At 38.4% G+C, this 19,338-nt stretch overlaps 2 protein-coding genes across 2 annotated transcripts; both read left to right on the forward strand.

Moving 5' to 3' along the window:
* Positions 1 to 373: 373 nt before the first annotated feature.
* Positions 374 to 11,958, forward strand: exosc10 (exosome component 10). Its single transcript, XM_011476945.3, has 25 exons — positions 374 to 590; positions 995 to 1,131; positions 1,233 to 1,356; positions 1,443 to 1,547; positions 1,727 to 1,886; positions 1,991 to 2,099; positions 2,178 to 2,253; positions 2,328 to 2,438; positions 2,972 to 3,115; positions 4,118 to 4,308; positions 4,455 to 4,611; positions 5,719 to 5,867; positions 5,962 to 6,012; positions 6,099 to 6,210; positions 6,299 to 6,346; positions 6,431 to 6,506; positions 6,594 to 6,703; positions 6,783 to 6,875; positions 6,957 to 7,025; positions 7,105 to 7,210; positions 7,287 to 7,360; positions 11,148 to 11,325; positions 11,412 to 11,476; positions 11,570 to 11,646; positions 11,732 to 11,958. Exons 1-25 carry the CDS (start codon positions 468 to 470, stop codon positions 11,760 to 11,762), a joined length of 2,676 nt encoding a protein of 891 aa, XP_011475247.1. The 5' UTR covers positions 374 to 467; the 3' UTR covers positions 11,763 to 11,958.
* A 1,896-nt stretch (positions 11,959 to 13,854) lies between these two features.
* Positions 13,855 to 18,217, forward strand: srm (spermidine synthase). The gene is made up of 8 exons (XM_004070378.4): positions 13,855 to 14,045; positions 14,248 to 14,368; positions 14,475 to 14,567; positions 15,856 to 16,009; positions 16,094 to 16,177; positions 16,747 to 16,892; positions 17,027 to 17,149; positions 17,244 to 18,217. The coding sequence occupies exons 1-8, from the start codon at positions 13,915 to 13,917 to the stop codon at positions 17,259 to 17,261; spliced, it is 870 nt and encodes a 289-aa protein (XP_004070426.1). The 5' UTR covers positions 13,855 to 13,914; the 3' UTR covers positions 17,262 to 18,217.
* The last annotated feature ends 1,121 nt before the right edge of the window (positions 18,218 to 19,338 follow it).

Below are 19,338 nucleotides of genomic sequence, written 5' to 3' on the forward strand. Positions count from 1 at the left end.
GCCCGGAGTTGAACCCTGATTTCACGGAAGGAAGTGTTGGTGCAGAGTAAGCGATAAAAATGGCGAGCAATATCGAAGCTATACAGCCTTACAGTTTTGAGCCAGCTCGGACAAGGAAAACATGGCTATTTGTTTGCAATTGGGTGCATCGGAATGGAGCAGAGCGTGGAGCTCATGGTCTCCAGTGTGACAATGATGTCCCTGCTACAGGCTGTTTCCAAAAGTGTTTGTCTTCAATCGTGACAAAAATGCTTCAAGAACATGCTAAATACACCAAAAACACAATTTTCCGTGGAGTGAGTCTTTAAATCAGTGAGAAAAAGAAATGGTACAAAAAGGCTGTTTTTCCACTCCTTGTCGTCAGGTGTCGCTGTGGCGCTTTCGGTGCCCTGGTAAGACTGCAGAAGAAAGAATTGCGGAAAGGGACTGCTTTCGTGGTCACGCATGTCCACACGACAAAATAAACCATGTCCCTGTCTAAAAGTAAAGATGACTCGAACCGAGAAGTTTTGGACAGCAACTCGGACACAAACGAGGAGGATAAAAATGAGCTATGTCCCGGTTTTAAAGACGTTGACGCCTTCGTTAAAGTAAGGGAACAACAGCAAATGCTAAAGTTTTTAGCTGAGGCTCAGGCTAAGGCTCTTCCAACGTGGTTGATTAAATTGTTGATGAATCAATGACATATATATTTTTGAGTAGATGTGTGTAATACTTATATTGCTTATAACAAGACTGCATTTCACGTTTATTGAAGTTGTGGGTTTCTATATATGCGAGTGCAAGAAATTAACTGAAAGTTGAGTGATTCTAGATGAATTATGCACTTTAATGGTAACTTCACAAATAAATAAATAAAATAAGAGGCTTATTAGGTATTTAAATTCGGTTATTTTCCTCAATTTATTTTGGTGTGATCCTAAACGTTCTTCGTGTTTCTTCGTTACAAACGGTCCCTTAACTGCTAACAGCACAGCTTCCCTCTCCTCTGCAGCATGGATTTGGTGTGGTGTTATCAGCCACCAAAGCATCTGCAGGTTTACCTCAGCCTGGAGATGAATTTGATTTCTATCGAAGCTTCCCAGGCTTCCAGGAGTTTTGTGAAAGTCAAGGAGATCAGATTTTGCAGTGGTAAGTTTTTTTTTTCTCCCCAAAAAAAGTTTATGGTAAACCGGAGACCTCCATATTCACGCTTCAGACCTACCAACTGATGATATGTTTTGTCTTGTCAGCATGAGTCAGATTATGCAGCACCATGGCTGCAGATCTCACGTCAAAGACCGGAACAAGCTGACAGCTGTGGAGGAGAGGTTTGACTTGGTCGTAGACTCCAACGATGTCATCCTTGAAAGAGCGGTACGACCAGCAACCCCAGAATGAAGCAGTTTGCTAAATGAAATGGGTTTTTACAAACGAGGCCTTCACATCGTTCTGCTGTGCAGGGGATTCTTCTTGATGAAGCTGACGGGGTGAACCGGAATCAGAAGCCAGTTATGCCTGCTGGGTTCCAGCCTCCCAAAATTGTTGTTTCCAGCTGGAACCGCAAGGTAAAATAAGTCTCCTCTCTTGTCCTGCTGGGCTCTAATGTCTGCTTTGACCACATTCAGACGAAAAAAAGTGTCAGATTTGGAATTCAGTATCTTCAGTGCTAAAGATGCTTGAAGAGGGTTGACAACCATTCACCACAAAGGGTTGGATTTTCTCAAACGATGCCTCTGTGAACCAGGGTTCCGGCTCCAGCAGTCAATCCGAGACGTTCCGACTTCTCCATGCCAAGAATATAGCTCGGCCTCAACTGAAATTCAAGGAAAAGATAGATAACAGCAACACACCTTTTGTGCCCAAGATCTTCATCAAGCCCAATGCAGTAAAGCCTCTTCCATCCTGTAAGAAACACGTTTGTCAGCTTAGATTCACATCTTCCCCTGTGACTTGTAATAATCAATCTTCCAGCACATGTACATTAATTCACTGCTTCTTTTCCATGTAGATTTTACCAACAAGCAAATACGCAATGAAAGACCAGAGGATCTTGATGTTCCTGCCGCCCTGGCCGACTTAATTCACCAGCAGAGAACTCAGGAACATGTTGAAGACATGTAAGCTTTGTTATCTGAGCAGTGTTGTTTTGTACTGTAAGATTTCTTGCCCTCTATCTGAAGTTTCTGTCCACACAGGTTTTCACACCCATACCAGTATGAACTGGACCATCTCACTGTTCCAGACAGCCTTCTGTCCAAACCAGAGCCTCAAGTAAAAATTATCACATTTCTATAATAACCTGAGTTGGCCTCTTGTCTCACAGGTTTTCTGCCTTTTCTTTATAGATGTACAAACCTATAGCTGAGACAAAGTTATCCTTTATCGACTCTCTGGAGGATCTCGTGGAGCTGAATGAGAAGCTGTGTAAACTGTCTGAATTTGCAGTGGATCTTGAGGTAGAGGATCAGAGTTTAGGACGTCCTCCCTTAGACTGGGGGTCTGCAACCTATCAATCCTTTCTTCTCTTTTTGCTCTGAAGTCAAATTCTAACACTTTAAATAAAGAATGGGTTTGTAGTTTTGGTTCATTAAACTTTGTCATTTAGGCTTAGATTTTTAACATAGTGGAGGAATAATAAGGATAAAAGGTCTGATTGGTTGACCTCTGATCGGAAGATTCCGGTTTTGATTTCCATGTCGAAGTGACCTTTAGCCTCTATAACAGAAAACACTGTTATAATTTATAATTGTAAATATTTAAAAGCTATGTTTAATAAATGAATGGCTTAATGGCCACAAAAACAAAACTAAAGTTTATTTTTCAACTCTATGAAGTGCATCTCTTCCTGGGTTTTGTCAGGAAGAACCTGGACTAAATGGATCTGTTTGTGTTAAAGGTTGCAGGCCCCTGCCTTAGACCGTAACTGTTTGAAATGTCAGCATTTTAACAATGACAGTCTTTTTAATGAACACTTTGTTTTCCATCTCAGCATCATTCCTACAGGAGTTTTCTGGGCCTCACCTGTCTGATGCAGATCTCCACCAGAGATGAGGACTTCATAATTGACACGCTGGAGCTCCGCAGTGAGATGTACATCCTGAATGAAGCATTCACTGACCCGACTATTGTGAAGGTACAGTTACCTCTGTGTTTTTGCTCTGAGTATCTTTAAAAATAACAGCTGAAGTAAAGGATTAAATAACATTTGTTGAAGCCAGATTACTCACTATTATAAATTGGTATCTTTAGATCACTATTTATGCCATGTTATTATTTATTTTTTTATTAAAGAGAAAGGACAAAGCACAACTTTGTCACACATGAATATATATCGCATAAATAAAATCGTTTTTTATTTCTTTTATTTTTTTAAATGAAGTTTACCCAGGAAATCCAACCAGCAGCATTACTTTGATTTGGAGTCATTTGATGCAGAGAACTTACTGACTTTCTTTCTCAAAACAATAAAGATTTTTAATCGTTTAATGCTTGTTTTATTAACGTGTATCAACAAATTCTCAATGGATGTTTCCCTCGATAAAGATGACTTCAACCAAGGGTTAAAACATTTTTTATAAAAATCAGCAGAATGGAAACATTTAATAAACAAACATAGATTTCCATGTTTTTATTCCTTTTGTCAGCAATAAAGTTTTCATGGATGTGCAATTTTTGATTTTTATTTATCGGTATTTATTTTTACTAGTGACTTTCTCCCATGTAAAATTTTTCTGTGTCGCTATTTTGTCTCATTTTCAGGTAAGCATTGATTCTCAAATCTTAATGCTGTTCTTGCTCTTTTTCTTTCATGAAATTTTCATCCTTTTTTTCAAATCCTGTGTTAAATAATAGTCGGATGAAAAAGCTCGGAGCCGGTCTCTGCGTGTTCCCTCAGAGCGTGTCTAACAAAGTTGGTGCGTGTCCTGTTGTGTGTGGGAGCAAACATGACTCACGCATTGTTGGACATCTGTGAAAAGTGTAGTGTGTGTGGGCGTCGGCAAGAAAAAAAGAATTTTGAAGATGATTCAGATAAAATGTCATGTGCTTTGTAGAAAGTTCTAATGTTTTTTGGTAGGAATGGGGGTCGTTCTCTTTTCCCTGAAAGCTGATAAATGTGGTCCGTTGCTGTTGTCAGGTGTTTCATGGAGCTGATTCTGACATCGAGTGGCTCCAGAGAGATTTTGGCTTGTATGTGGTCAACCTGTTTGACACGCATCAGGGAAGCCGAGCTCTCCACCTGGCCAGGAATTCACTTGACCACTTACTCAGACACTTTTGCAATGTGGACTCGGACAAAAGATACCAACTGGCCGACTGGAGGATTCGGTTTGTTGCTCATTTTTTCCCCCTATTTTCCTACGCTGTAAATTTATTAGAAAAAAAATGTATTTTTACCTGTAAAGATGCAATCGGTTTTAGATATACTTTAAAAAAATGTTAAATAAATATTATCCTGTGGTTTGTCCCTGTAGCCCCCTACCAGATGAGATGGTGCAGTACGCCCGAACAGACACCCACTATCTCCTTTATATCTATGACTGTGTGAGGGCACAGCTGTTGGACTCTAACCACGGGCAGCCGGGCCTCCTGCAGTCTGTCTGGAACAAAAGCAAAGACATTTCACTGACGGTTTGCAAAATCTAACTTTTTCTGATAGTCATATTGAAGTGTCAACCAATGACTGTATGGAACAACTGGACTGAGTGAATGTGACATCACCCATAGAAAATGGCTAACTTCCAGCTCCAACAAAAGGAGGTAAAGTGGGTTAACCTATTTTTTCTTTTTTGGGGGCGACATGAATGTCGCCATGTTGGAGCCAGACAACATCACAGAGTTATGACTGGTTGTGTCCCTCACTACTTAGTTCATTATGTAGGGCGTTTGGCATTTTGCCGAGGTGTCCAAATCTAAATTCCAGAATCCAGTGCCCTAGAAATTTCCCAGGCATCTCTTCAAACAACTAGTGAGCCCGGATGTTCACTAGATTGGCAAATATAGACCACAATGCATTGGACAATTTGTTATTTGAGAAAAAAGTAGTTCAATATATTTTATAAATCAGTTTTCATCATCAGAACACGGTGGATTCATAAATAGTCTTTGTAAAATGGTCATATAAAGGTTATTACTTTGGCAAACGGGTAATGTCATATTCAGCATTTCAAAAAGACTGAACAAATGTGTTGTGTTAAAATCCAAGGCACTAGATAATCTTTTAGGGGTTTTTAGGGGTTATGAGGAAGTCAGATTGGTCACTGTTTCTATGGCCACCTCCCTCACCAATCAGGTGTGAGCTTGTTGGAAGTCCACACTCGGGAAAATCTGTCGAACAAGACGTGAGACCGGATACTTTTATTGAAGCATCTCATTAGTCAGTTTACAACTTAATTAACTTGCCATTAAAAAAGAAAAATATTAGGATTAGAAAGAATATAAGTGACTGGATAGCTTAGTTGGAACCGGCAAGTACTATCTGTTTGGAACATGAGGAGGGAGGGGGTCACTCAGTCCTGGTCTCATATACAGTTAATAGGGACACTACAGAACTTTATTCACATTTAAAAAAATCATTTGTGATTTTATTATTTTTTTATGTCTTATTTTTTTGCTGTGCAGCAGGGTTTTTGGAAAAGTTCACAAATGTACAAAATCCAAAAAGCTAAATCCTCCATCCCATTTCTCCCTCATAACAGTCTGATGTGAACCCATGTGTCTCTGGCTTCTCTGTAACAGAAATACATGAAGCCCGTGTTCACGGAGGATTCATATTTGGAGGTTCTGAGGAAGCAGAAAAGGTCTTTTAACACCCAGCAGCTCACTGCCTTTAGACTGCTCTTTGCCTGGAGGGACAAGCTGGCCAGGCAGGAGGATGAAAGCACCGGGTAGGCCGTGTTCAGCTCATCCACAGGATTTTGAAAGAAACAGAATTTTCTAGCAGGTTTAAAAATTTGTTTCTGTTGTTGTTTTTGAGCACAGATACACGCTTCCCATTCACATGATGATTAAAATATCAGAGGAACTGCCCAAGTAAGTCAACTACAATTTAGATTTGATTTTTCGGCTAGTCTTTATTTTTTATGCCCGATCTTTTTGTCTCTATCTCACTTTCTCAGGGAACCTCAGGGCATCATTGCCTGCTGTAACCCCGTACCCCCGCTGGTGAGGCAGCAAGTCAATGAGCTACACCTGCTAGTGCAACAAGCCCGAGAAATGCCCCTCCTGAAGGTGAGGAGAAACTGGAGGCAGCATTGGGACGCAGGGACTGTTTTCATATCCTTCAAAACTTCAGTTGCAATACTTTCTTTAAACACAGGCTGAGATTGCTGCTCAAAAAAAGAAAGGCCTGACACCTGTGAAAAAGGTTGGCAACAATTAAAATGTTTGGAAAATCCGCTTAAACCTAGATGTGATTATTTGAATTTGAAAGATATGATGTGTTTTTCAGCCGGAGGTCACATTGTTTGGCCCGCATGATACATCCAGGGCATCTGAGAGTGAACTGCCATACTTTTCACCTAACGGTAGGCTTAAGTGGGATGTTTGGATGTTGGAAGTCTTTTTTTTTATTTTTCTTTCTATTAAATGTTTTTTGTTTTTTTGACTTGTAGAAGCACTGGTTAAACAGGGCAGACTCTTCTCTGAAAATGAGAGCAAAATGGATGTGGATGAGCAGAAAATGAGTGGCCTCTTAGCGCCAGCTAAAATAACCCTCTTCCAGGTAGAAAGTTTTAGTTCTCCAGCTAATCAATTTGTCTGAAACTGTAGTGGATTATTTTAATCAGTGCTTTGTTTTGAAGGAGCCCGAGGTACACACTGAGCAAAACTCCCTCTCTGTAGCTCAGATGAAGGCCAGACGAATCATTGAGTCTTTTGAAAATCCTTTTAGAATGGTAGGAAATGTCAAGAGCTTAACCTTCACAATTCTTTATTTGTGCTTTGGCAGAATAATAATTTATTGCTTCTTATTCCAGTATTTACCTTCCACCGATGTGCATGTCAACAAGAATGCCAAGTTTGACCCATCCTCCAAAATATTTGAGGTACCTGAAGAGCTTTTTTGTGAAATATATTGACCGCTGTTGTTTTTAATGTGCTTTGCTTACTTTGGCACCCTGACAGATCAGCAAAAGGTGGAAACTGCAGAGCATTGAACAGCAGCAAAAAGAGTTAGAGGCTAAGCAAAAAGCCAAAGAGGAAGCAAAGCAACAGGCAAAGAAAGCCTCAGGTAATTGGCTTTTCTTTTCTACACATTACCTTTTCAAGCATTGTTTCCTCACTTTTTATCTGTTGAATTCTCTCAGAGAAAAGAACGAAGACTAAACAAAGCTACCAGGAGTCTCTTCAGAATGTTGCCACTGTGCGTCAGCAGGCAGCAGTAAGTCTTTTTACATTTCCTCGTTTCTCCGTTCATTTTGTTCTTTTGAACTTCAGACAAGCACCTCAGGTCTGTGTTGGAAGGCATGGCATATTCTTTTAGCTGGATTCACTCAAGGGCCCGCAACAGCGTTGAAAGGACAGTAGGTTTATGACTACTTTAACTCTGTGTGATACTTTATATTTTCCCAAGACAGTGAGTCCCCATCAGATGAACGGGTCTGCAGAAACACAGAATGGGGGCCATGTTAAATATTCTATCCTATAGAGGAGGAAAAATGTACAGCATGTGGGCTGGGTGTTATAAAAGTGTCTCAGATTCATTGGACACATTTTTGTTCCTCTTGAGTAACAAAGCCTCTTTTCTAGGAACTAGCAGCCTCCTGCTGCTAGTTCCATTCCTCAGGGGGTATTACTTGGCTTCCTTTTAGTTAGTTACTCGCACCCCCGCTGTCATATTAAACTTTTCTGATTTCTTTTCTTTCCAGTTTAACACTTCAGTTAAGCCTTTTACCACAGAGCAAAGCTTTTTGTCCAACTGCTACAGATAATCCTGGTGGTCATAAATCAGAAAATTTGGCAGCTGCACTTGAATGTCACAGGTGTTACTGTCCAGACCAGTGTTTTTCAACCAGTGTGCCGTGGGAGATGGTCAGGTGTGCCGTGGGAAACTACCCATTAACTGATCTAAAAACATTTCCCATCTCCAGGATATCAGCTCTGTGTTCATCCAAACAGGCCCTGATAAAACTGAGTAGTTAGGAATGTGAAAGATCGTAAAAGACTTTTACTTTGTGTTTATTTGATTCTTTTAAAGACATTTTGCTAAGAATGACGGTACCGTGATTTAGCCGTAGCTTCAGCTCTGTTTTCGGAAAAGTCCCACCCCTTTAACTGTCTCCACCAATCATTCTTGGAGGCTTAATCATACGTCATCAGTCTGACCAATCAGAAGTGGTTAAAGTCCAGACTTCCTTGTCCCGATTTAGCTCATAAAGTCTCTCAGTTCCAACAAAAATACCAGCTAAAGCTCATCTTAAGCGGTGTAGCTTTCTGCACGATCTGCTGTCAGACCGTGGAGCAAGTGAACAAAACAATGAAGCTCAGAGAGTGTCTGCGATCGGCGTCTGTTTCACACTACACCTCCCATGATGCATTGGGTTAAAGTGACAGCGTCTCAGTGAGTCCTCCCTGTTAAACGTCTTGAAACCACAACGAACCCACATCAAACCGTTTTTAAATCTTCTTGATGAAATCAGAGGTCAACAGTTTAGTTCTCCTTCAAGGTTTGTGTTTATTAACATCCAAACATCCCAGAGTTTGGTCCAAGTCATCTTTCTAACTGAAACACTTTTCTAATGAGGTCTGGATTATTTTATATGTCATTCTTTCTAAATCACTATTTAGAAAGAATATATTTCGTTTTTTGTGGGGTTAATTAAAATTGCATGTCAGTAAACTGAAGGGAAAAACAACTACCAGGGTAAATTTTCAAATAATTTAGTTCAAAATAATTACTGAAAACTAACTTAACTTTTATTACATCTTTTAGAAGAAACAGCTGCAACTTCCAGCTTTTTCTGCCACAATTATCACAACAGTGCATATGAGATTGCAGAGAAACTGTACATCAAACAGACTATAGAGTTTCTCCATTTTTCAATTTTGGATGCTGGTGTGCCGCGGGATTTTTTGTCAAGGATAAAGTGTGCCTTTGCTCGAAAAAGTTGAAAAATACTGGTCCAGACACACACTCACTTCCGTCTGCGGCAGCGTTCAGTAAGGATGCATCGATTCACTTTCCCAAAGGTTCAAACCTCGATTTTTAAATTGCAGTTTTTTTTCGGTGTGATATAAACTAAAACTCAGAAAAAACCTTCGTTTGATTTGCTAATAAGTCACCTGACATGGGTAAAAAAAAATATTTTTTTTCCCACAAAATAATAATTTGTTCCCACACAGTAGGAATTTGTTCCCACAAAATATTTAAATATTTTACTTCAAATCTCGTAATGTTATTTTTTTTGTTTTTGTGACACTAAAACTCTGTTGAAGCCTGAAAGTTTGATGAACACAGAGCTGATGTCATTGCAATAGTGAATGCTTTTTACACTGATTTAGGTGAAATTAGATAACTTCCCATTGCATACATGATGATCTTTCATGGCATACATGTGTACCGCGGCACACTGGCTGAAAAACACTCATCTAGGAAACCAAAGAAGGGCCATAGCCGATGACGTATGTGATGGACGCCAGCAGAAGACGGGACCAATTTTATTTAGTGCTTTCAAGAATACCTGTGTCCTAAAAGAGAAAGAAGTGTAGATGATTTAGTTAAAAAAACAAGCCAAAATAAGAACAGAATGGAAGGTTGACCAACATTATGAAAAAACATGGATGCAGCCGACTCGGCTGTACAGATTGTCTGAATCACCGGCTCCCTTGTCAAGGCTACCTAATTAAAACTACCCAAAAGAACCAATAAAGCTTGTAAATTATAACAACCAGGGTACATACAGTGTGCCACCTGTCAGCCACTTGCAAATATTGGCTGTTAGCACACTAGTACTTTCAGCTAGCACCTCTTTGCCGTTCGGCTCTCATGGCTGGTTTTTCAAAAACACAGATTCACTAATAGCTCAGAAATCTGTTCACAGGCAGCACTTGTTTTGTTGTCCTTGTTGTTGGTTTTGCCACCTGTTACATGAAGGCAAACCTCAAAGGTGAGATGTAGCTCACAAAGCTTCCGAATTAGATTAGGAAGAGAATAACAGCCTGATTTTTTTTTTCCAAAACGTTTTATTCACAGTGACTGTTCTGAGTGTTTTACAGATGCACAAACGAAAATATTTTTTAAAAAATTAACCCATTACGATGAAACAAACTTGGCTAAGCAGCATTTAACAAATAAAAAAAACAAAAAAAATCAGAAAACCCGAATTCCCACCTGAAATTTGTGGTCTGGAAGAGTTTTCTAACATTTTAAATGTTTCTCTATGGTCCACTTGTGTTTTCATTTTTAGATTGTTTCTTGATTTCAACCAGAAATCCCAAACCTACAAAGTATTAAAGCATGAAAAACCACTACACTGATGTGTGTGTTTTCTCCATGAAGCAGATAAAAGATCTACAAAATGTATACATTTTATTGCATCACCCTTGAGCTTGTGTTTATCAGGCTTTGATTACGGTAATGCAGGAGCACAAGACACATTTGTAGGTTATTTACAGAACCGTAAATTGGCTTTTATGGACTCTGGATATAAAAGCATGCAACAAAATAAAAAGAGTTAAAATCCCGGCTAGGACCTTTCTGTGTGGAGTTTGCATGTTCTCTCCATGCGTCTGTGGGGATTCTCCAGGATCTCCGGCTTACTCCCACTGTCCAAAAACATGCTTCATAGGTAAATTGGTTTCTCTAAATTGCCCCTAGGTTTACATCTGAGTGTGGCCTTGCGACAGACTAGGGACCCATTCAGAGTGTTCACTGCCTTTGCCCAACAGTAGCTGGGTAGGCTCCGGCAACCCTGTGACACTGAAAAGGATTCAGCAGTTTAGGAAAATGCATAATATATATATATATACCGGTAAGAGTAATTTAATAAATCTGGTATTGGCTAAACCTTGCCTTGTGCAGGTTTTCTGGTTTAAGTTCTTCAGCTTTGCTCTTTTTCCTTCACCAATTTTTTTCTAACTATTTAAGTCTGTACAGATAATGAAACACAAGTAAATTATAATTTTGCATTTACTCAAACAAATTTTTTTTATTCTACTATTTTCATCAGGAATCTGCAAAAAGTGCGGCGAAGAAAAGAGAAACGCCTGCAAGTGAGGTTGGAGAGGTGACTCCCAAACCAGCAAAGAAACTGAAAGCAGCCAAAAAGACCCAGAAGACTGAAACACCTTCACAGACCAGCTTTAAGCCCTTTGACTACAGTCAGTCTGACCTCAAAGTCTTTGCTGGTAAGAAGATCAAAAAGAATTCCTCATTTCCCTTTTCAGTTCTTGCACATTTTGATAAATGATCTGCGTTCACACTGGCTTTGCAGGTACTAAATCAAAGGACAACTCGCAGTTTGATCCAAATCGACAAGGCCAGGATTTTAAGAAAAAGGTCTTTGTATATTTAATTTTTTATGACTTAATTTCATCATTCACATTAGATAGTGTATTCATGTTTTATGCATCCAATTAATCTGCTTAACAGAAGGTTCCTCAAGGACAAAAGAAGCACACCTCAGCAGGAAACAGAAGCATGTCATACATGGCTGGCAAGTCAGAAAGGCAAGTCTGATCAGGGCTGGTTTCTGTTGTTTCGACAGATGCAAACCCTTGATTCTTAACCATTTTCTCTTTTCATTCTCTACAGAGGGTTCCGACATAACTGGCCTAAAAGATAGGCTATCTTCAAAGTGTTGTTTTTTTTTTATTTTATTTACATCAACGTGCAGTGGTAGGATGTTAACTTTTTCAGGAGAATCCAGTATTTTAGAATTGAAGTCATTTAAAAGCGTATTTTTTCGTCCTGAAACAAGTTTCCTCTGTAAATATGTACCAACAAACCACTCTTTAATAAAGTCCATTTTTGAGGAGAAATGCCCGTCCACTGTCATTTATTTATTCCCATTTATGTGCAACTGTATATTGCTGTTCATTATGATGACATTGGGATACTAGTCATCACAGAATTAAACATTTTATCAATTAATTTTTTTAATGAACTAATACTGAATCAACAGGTTTGGGAAATGACTCTCTCTTTTTCTATTGCAAAAGCAGAAATTCTTACTTTAAAAAAAATACAAGGAGTTTGAGATAGTCTTTTGAAGTTTTAACGCTTTACCTCTTAAGTTCATTAATTAAGTGATCTTTTTTTTCCTGCTACAGTTTTCTTCCTATCTGCCAAAACTCAGTCCCTGAATGTCAGAACAGCTGCTGGTCTTCACGTGGACTCCAGCTTTTTCCAGCCTTCACCTTCACCACTATGACAGAAGTAGTTGGATTGAATTCTGTTTTACAAAATCTTGCATGAAAAGACAACAATCAATGAATGAGCGATAGAACAACTTCAAATAAGTGTGCTTTTTATGTCCACCAATATCACAACCATTGAATACCATTTACTTTAGTTTTAGTATTTTCTTTCAACTTGCATTTGTGAACATATTTTTCAAAACATATGTTCTTTTTATTTTGTTGCCAAGAGTTTAAAGGAGTTGTTAAATTGAAATTATTTTCTCAAAGACACTCAGATTTTAGGAAGATAAATATCCTTCAATGTAATCTGTGTCCATGGTACAAGACTCTTTTGTTGCAGCAATTATGACACAGCAGAAATGACTACAAAGGGTTTGAGTAAACACGTAACACTTGATTTCATATATGAGTAGATGATTTGTGCAGATGACATTGTGGTGAGTCCCAGCAGTGTTAGAAATGCAAATCTCAAACATTTGTCGAGTGAAAGAGGACAATCATCATATCAAGTATAATGTAAAGAGAACTGTTGGAAGGATTTGTCCGAAGAAAAGGATTAAAAAGTAAAATATTTTGGTCATTGGCCACTGATCTTGTATTGGGCATTAAAGTTAAATATCTTTGGCATTAAATTTACTGATAATTATGCCAGCAGTCCTGCTGTATATTTATGTAACTTTTCTGAAGTGCAAGTTTGACTCATGTCCTGATGATCTGAAGATTTTGTAGTTCAAGGTGTTTTGCATTTGTGTGCATGTCTTATCTTTGGACTGGTTTTGACCAGCATGCACATGCTGAAGATTGCTTATAAAAACCTATTTAAGGAAACTTACTCGTGCAAATATTGACTTACTTATTATTTTTTCTTTACTTGTCCTGTCCAACAGCTGAGCAGACAAATAAGAGCTGAATGCCTCTTGTGTTGGCTCTGCTTTACTGTTACAACAGGGGGTTGTGGATCTTCTGACACACATGGTGTGTATTTGTATAAACCCCTTTTGTAATTTAGGCCTTGCCCATGTGTCGAATTGTCTATGTGCAAGACACTGAACCCCACATTGCTCCTGATGGTAATTGGTTGGTGCCATTGTGTTAAACTAAATGATCTTTATATTGATCTCAACAATTTGGCTTACAAAAATCTATCTATCTATCTATCTATCTATCTATCTATCTATCTATCTATCTATCTATCTATCTATCTATCTATCTATCTATCTATCTATCTATCTATCTATCTATCTATCTATCTATCTATCTATCTATCTATCTATCTATCTATCTATCTTTGGTTAGTTGATATTGTGGAGTGTGCACATGCGCAGTGTGATTTTTCTTTCACGTGGGCCACAAGTGTTTCACAGGGGCGGTGCCCAGAGTCGCGTCATCAGTGTCGCGTCAAACAAACTATGCTCCAACAGCGCCATCCTCAAACACTATTGGTTTAAGTGACGGTGAGGCACGTACGTCAGCAGTTCCCGATTGGTCAGGCCTGGAGACAACAAGTTTAGATGTCAGAAGGATTGCCACACTCGCAAAACACGTTAGTCTTACCTGTGGCTTCTGGCAGCTGTCATGGACCACATTAAAGATGGGTGGTTTACGGAGTCGTGCGCGTTGTGGCCCGGGCAAGCGATGAGCCTTCAGGTGGAAGAGGTCCTGTACAACAAAAAATCCAAGTTTCAGGATGTTATGGTTTTTAAGAGGTGAGAACTGCAATGACTTAACTCGGCTAATGTTGCTAGCTTGTAGCAGTAGAAACAGCAGTAACAAGCCTCGTTTCTCCTGCGATAAAGTAATTCATCTGTGAGCAGTCATTCATGTGTTAATTAGAGATATTTAGTGGGCAAACAGCTCAAATTTACTGTAATTTGTGTTTTGAATGCAACTAATACCGTCGATTTGTAGTAAAACCTACGGGAACGTGTTGGTCCTGGACGGAGTGATCCAATGCACCGAGAGAGATGAGTTTGCATACCAGGAAATGATTGCCAACCTCCCCCTGTGCAGCCACCCCTGCCCCAAAAAGGTACCGTTCAATAGATGTTGCACAACGCCATCAAAACTGCTGTCCAGGGCGCCACGTTGTCCGTCATGACACAGCAGCATTTACATATGCTTTCCTCCTTTTTCAGGTTCTGGTGATTGGAGGAGGGGACGGCGGTGTCCTCAGAGAAGTGGTGAAGCATCCTCTGGTGGAGTCTGTGGTTCTCTGCGAGATAGATGAGGTTGAGCCGCTCAATTTGATTTAGATGCAGCTTTGATGTTTTACTGCGTTGGTGCCAGTGATCATTGTTGAAATATTGATTGATTTTGATTTACAATTCAGCAGGACCCAACCAAATATTAACACATTTTTGTCCAAAAATTCTATTCTAAAAGAGTTTTCATCTAACCAGTGATGTAAACGAAACAAAAATACAACTTTTGTTGACAAAATAAGTTATTTTTACATTTGAAAAAGTGTTTTTATACTTGAAAAAATACAAGATTCCCTACTAGAAACAAAAGATTAAGTTAAAATCATTCTGTGTTTATCATTGAAATTTTTATACATATTTTGCACATATATTATTTTTTTAATCAATGTTTTATCAATTTCTAAAACTGAATCGACAGGTTTGGCAAATGAGCATCTCTTTTTTTTATTATAAAAACAGAAATTCTTACTAAAAAAAAGTTGAAGAATAAACAGTTAAGGCATTTTTGTCACCATTAGCAAACATTTTATTTTATTTTGATGATTGGCATACGTGTCCCTTCTTCACCGTTCATCTCAGTGTGAAGTTTTCGATTTTTTTAAGACTTTTTTACTTATTCTCCTGACCCAGAACCCAAACTTCTTTATCCTTAGAAGAAAATGATGTTTGATAAGCCGCAAAACACATTTCTGATGTTCTTCTGTTACACTGATGTCCCCATGGGTCGTTTTCATCAAATTGTTTATTTTAACTAAACAAAATATAATTTTTGGGGAAAATTTAATACATTCTTACGCTTTAAAAGAGTTGGATACAAACAAATAGAATCATAGATTTAAAGGGAAATCAGTTTTACAGATTAGCTAGTTGCAATTGAAGAATAATATGATTAAATAAAATTTTAAGATGTGTTACTGTTGTTACTGAATGTCCATATGTGGAACTCACATTTATTTAAAAAAGAAAATCTTATTTTTAATCTGTTGTTTGTTTCTAATTATCCATTACATTCTCTTTTTGTGTTTTTTGTCATTACAAAAATCTTAAATGCTGCTAAAAGGATGAATGATAAATCGAAAGTTTTGCACACATGTCTTCTGTTAATTCATGTGTGGTTGTTGAACTGTTTTGACCGCTGATTCTGCAGCGAGGACGCTTCAACTCGATGTCACTCGATTCTTTGCTGCTTCTTCATCTGAATTAGGCATTAGTGGTTCATTTAAAAGGATCTGAGAGTAATCTCTGACATTCAAACCAGACAGCTGTTTTCAGTTGTTTTGGACCTCTCTCATGTGCTGATGCCTCTGCCCTTTAGGATGTCATTAATGTATCAAAGAAGTTCCTCCCAGGCATGGCCAAGGGCTTCTTTAGTCCCAAGCTGACGCTCCACGTTGGCGATGGCTTTGAATTCATGAAACAAAACCAGGACGCCTTTGACATCATTATTACCGACTCCTCAGACCCCGTGGGTAAGCGATGATGTTTACCAAATGCGTGACTTTTTTTTTTGTTTTGATTTGTTTTGCAAATGTTTTGTCTTTTGATTGTTGCAGGACCTGCTGAGAGTTTGTTCAAGGAATCCTACTATCAGCTGATGAAGGCAGCTTTGAGGAGCGGAGGAATTCTTTGCTCCCAGGGTTTGTAGCAGTTTTCTGACGATGGGGGACACGTATAAGGAAATGTAATCCTAAAATCAAATTCCTGAGTATTTCTTTATTCAAATCATGGTGAATCAGGAGCAGAGAAAATGTTGTTGGAATAAAATTGTAGCAGTGATGTAGAAGCTACAGTGGGTGGGTCACAAGCTCCTCTTGTTTTCGTTGTCGATTGAGTTGGCATTTGGCTTTAAACTGTACGGCTTGATAGCTCCAATATTAGTCACCATTTTTGTTGCACTGATAATGTTACGTCTGGGTTATAAGGGGCTGTAAGCTAGCGGGTGAGAGTGTAAACAAAGGGATGATGGGAAATCAGGGGAAGCTTACTTCCACGGCAATAGTCAGAGGCAAATTTCTACTGCCACTGCAGAAACTGTCCAAGAAAACAACACAGGTTCCTAGATTTTGCTTAAAAACTGTACAATTGTAATTAAAAGACCGCAGGGAATTAATTTAGAATAGATTTAAAGATGATCGAAGTGGGACAATATATTTTAGAATGACCTTTTTCCTAGTTTAAACGTCCAAACCTTTTGTCCATTTTTCAGGAGAGTGTCAGTGGCTTCATTTGGAGCTGATAAAGGAGATGCGTACCTTCTGCAAAACCCTTTTCCCTGTGGTGGATTACGCTTACGGCACCATCCCAACTTATCCAAGTGGCCAAATTGGATACATGCTCTGCAGTAAAAATCCTGTAAGGGGCATTCCACCCTTTATTCTTTACCCGTCTTCTGCTTTTCTAACCGCTGCTCGTCTCAAAGATCCTCACTTCTTTGATGAGTTCTCTTTTCCTGTCATAATTCTACAAAAAATGTGTTATCCCACCAGGAAACAAACTTCAGAGAACCGGTGAAAGCACTGTCAAAAGAAGAAATGGAGACTATGAACTTACAATATTACAACACTGAAATTCACAAAGCCTCATTTGTTCTACCTGAGTTTGCTAGAAAGGTGAGATATTTAAAAATATTTAAAAATATTATGTAGTGTGTGTGTGTGTGTTGTTTCACACAGGTTCACTCTGTGTTTTATTGATCACCACCAGGTACTCAGTGATGTATGACCAGCAACAACAGCTGACCTCCACGTTTGTCCTCTACCTGGCGCTCCGAACTCGGACTCAAGCAATCTAACTTGGGGACTCCATCTCTTCCTCCTCCGAGGAGTCGGTCTCCTCAGAGAGATCAGTTTGTGAAAACCTGCTAAGTTTGTGATCTAGCAGCAGCGTTTCCTTTCCTATGTCGTCCCTCGTGTTTCTTTGTTTTTTTATTTTCAATTGTCTTATCAGTATTTTGTGAAATATGGGCCGAAAAGAAAGAAAGAAAGCAAACGTTATCAAAGCTGACCTCATTCTGAAACGTTGTTTTTTGTCATTTGCTGCACGCTCCACAGCCACACACCAGTATATTTACCCATACTGAATACGTCTTGCTGCACATTTTGTGTTTTCTATCTGTTGTTGCTTTTGGAAAACACACAGTATCCATGACTGCCCATTCAAGTCCTTGATCTCCACAACAAATCCTATTGTGCCTGATAATGATTTTAAAAACTCCCTTTCAGTTTATATCACAATGTGCTGTAAAAGTAGTGTCCTCAACGTTGACTTAAGGGTCAAGAGTTGAAGAAAGTTCCTTTCAAATGTGTTACTAACCTAAAATGAAATGAAAAATGGATTCTAGTAATAATTCTTGCATTAAAACACAATGATTCTTATACAATATTATGAAAAAAAAATTATGATTAACGATGACCTTAAATGAAAGGTTAAACATTTTTTCCCCAAGATATGAATTTATTATTCAATGATAGTTTACAGGATTCTGTATTGACCTTTGTTAGTAAACCTGCTGTAGTTGAGTCACAACTATTCCAGTCATGACACTAATGTCTCACTTTTATTTCTCATGTCAGTATAAAGAAAATATTGTGTCAAAAAATCAACCGTTGTAACCTGAGATGTAAACAGGTGTTTTTATAAGAATTCTGAACTATAATAAAAAGCTTAACACAAAAAAATCGTTTTTTTTCTTTTCTTTTCTTTTTTTTAAATATTATATAATTATAAATAATTATAAATAATTCCAAACTGAGAGCAAGAATATCATACTTTAGAGGATTCTTACTTTTGTTGATGTTATCAAAGAATTGGGTAAAAAAGCAGTTAACTGGACTTGGTTTGTATTTTACTATAGAAGATGTTTCACCTCTTTCAGAATCTTAACCCTTTTCTAGAATAAAAGATGAATCCAGTCCAGTGTTTCCTGATCAAATCTACCAGGAAGAACCAGAATCTAGACATCTCTTGGTGATCCGTTGTTGCAGTTTCAACTGTCGGCCAGAAGGTGGCATCCTTGAACTTGTTCTGTGTTCACATTTCCTTTTTTGTCTTTTGACTGAAAAAGCCAACGAGGTCCCCAAAGAAAAATCAAAACCTACCATGTGGTTTTAAACAGTAGCTGACTATTAAAGCTGTTGCTGCTTAGTTGCATCAACTGCAGTAATTGCCATGTAAGATTGCTCCACTAGTTTATTAGAAGTTGGCCTGCCTTCACATTTTAAAGGGGTTTGGTAGCCGTGCTGTCATCTGAGTGACAGAAGTCTGTTTCAAAACGCCAGCAACGTTTCATTTGATTGAAATATATTTGGTAATATTTCAACTCTGTCAAGTATAATGTGAAAGATTGTTTGTAAAGTTGTTATCTAAAGGTATTTTAAAGATATTCAGTCTGGCTATATTGTCATAGTTTAAACAAGTCATTCAAGAACACAAACAGATAAGCAGAAACCCCTAAGTATCCATTTCATCTTTGTGCTGAATGATGCCAAACTAAGTTTATGTGGAAAAAGCTACCATCTGCTGTTCCTATGGAAGCTTTTAAATCGCTAAAGTCTTCTGCACACTTGATTCCACATGCCTTAAAGGCAAAAGCTGCTGATTCTTCAAACAAGCTGAAATACTAATACTGTTAGCGTTTCAACAGTCAGCTAATCTTTGAATTTGGGCTCCAGGACTTTTACAGATTAGAAAAAAAAATAGCCAAAACTGTTGTGAAAGCATGCCTCATGCTGCTGAACATATCAAACAAGGAGTGATTTAGTGCAAATGCTCTCTTACCAGCCCGCGGCACTAAAAAAGT

The sequence above is a fragment of the Oryzias latipes genome, chromosome 7 (assembly GCF_002234675.1).
Source record: "Oryzias latipes chromosome 7, ASM223467v1".
Classification (NCBI taxonomy): domain Eukaryota; kingdom Metazoa; phylum Chordata; class Actinopteri; order Beloniformes; family Adrianichthyidae; genus Oryzias; species Oryzias latipes.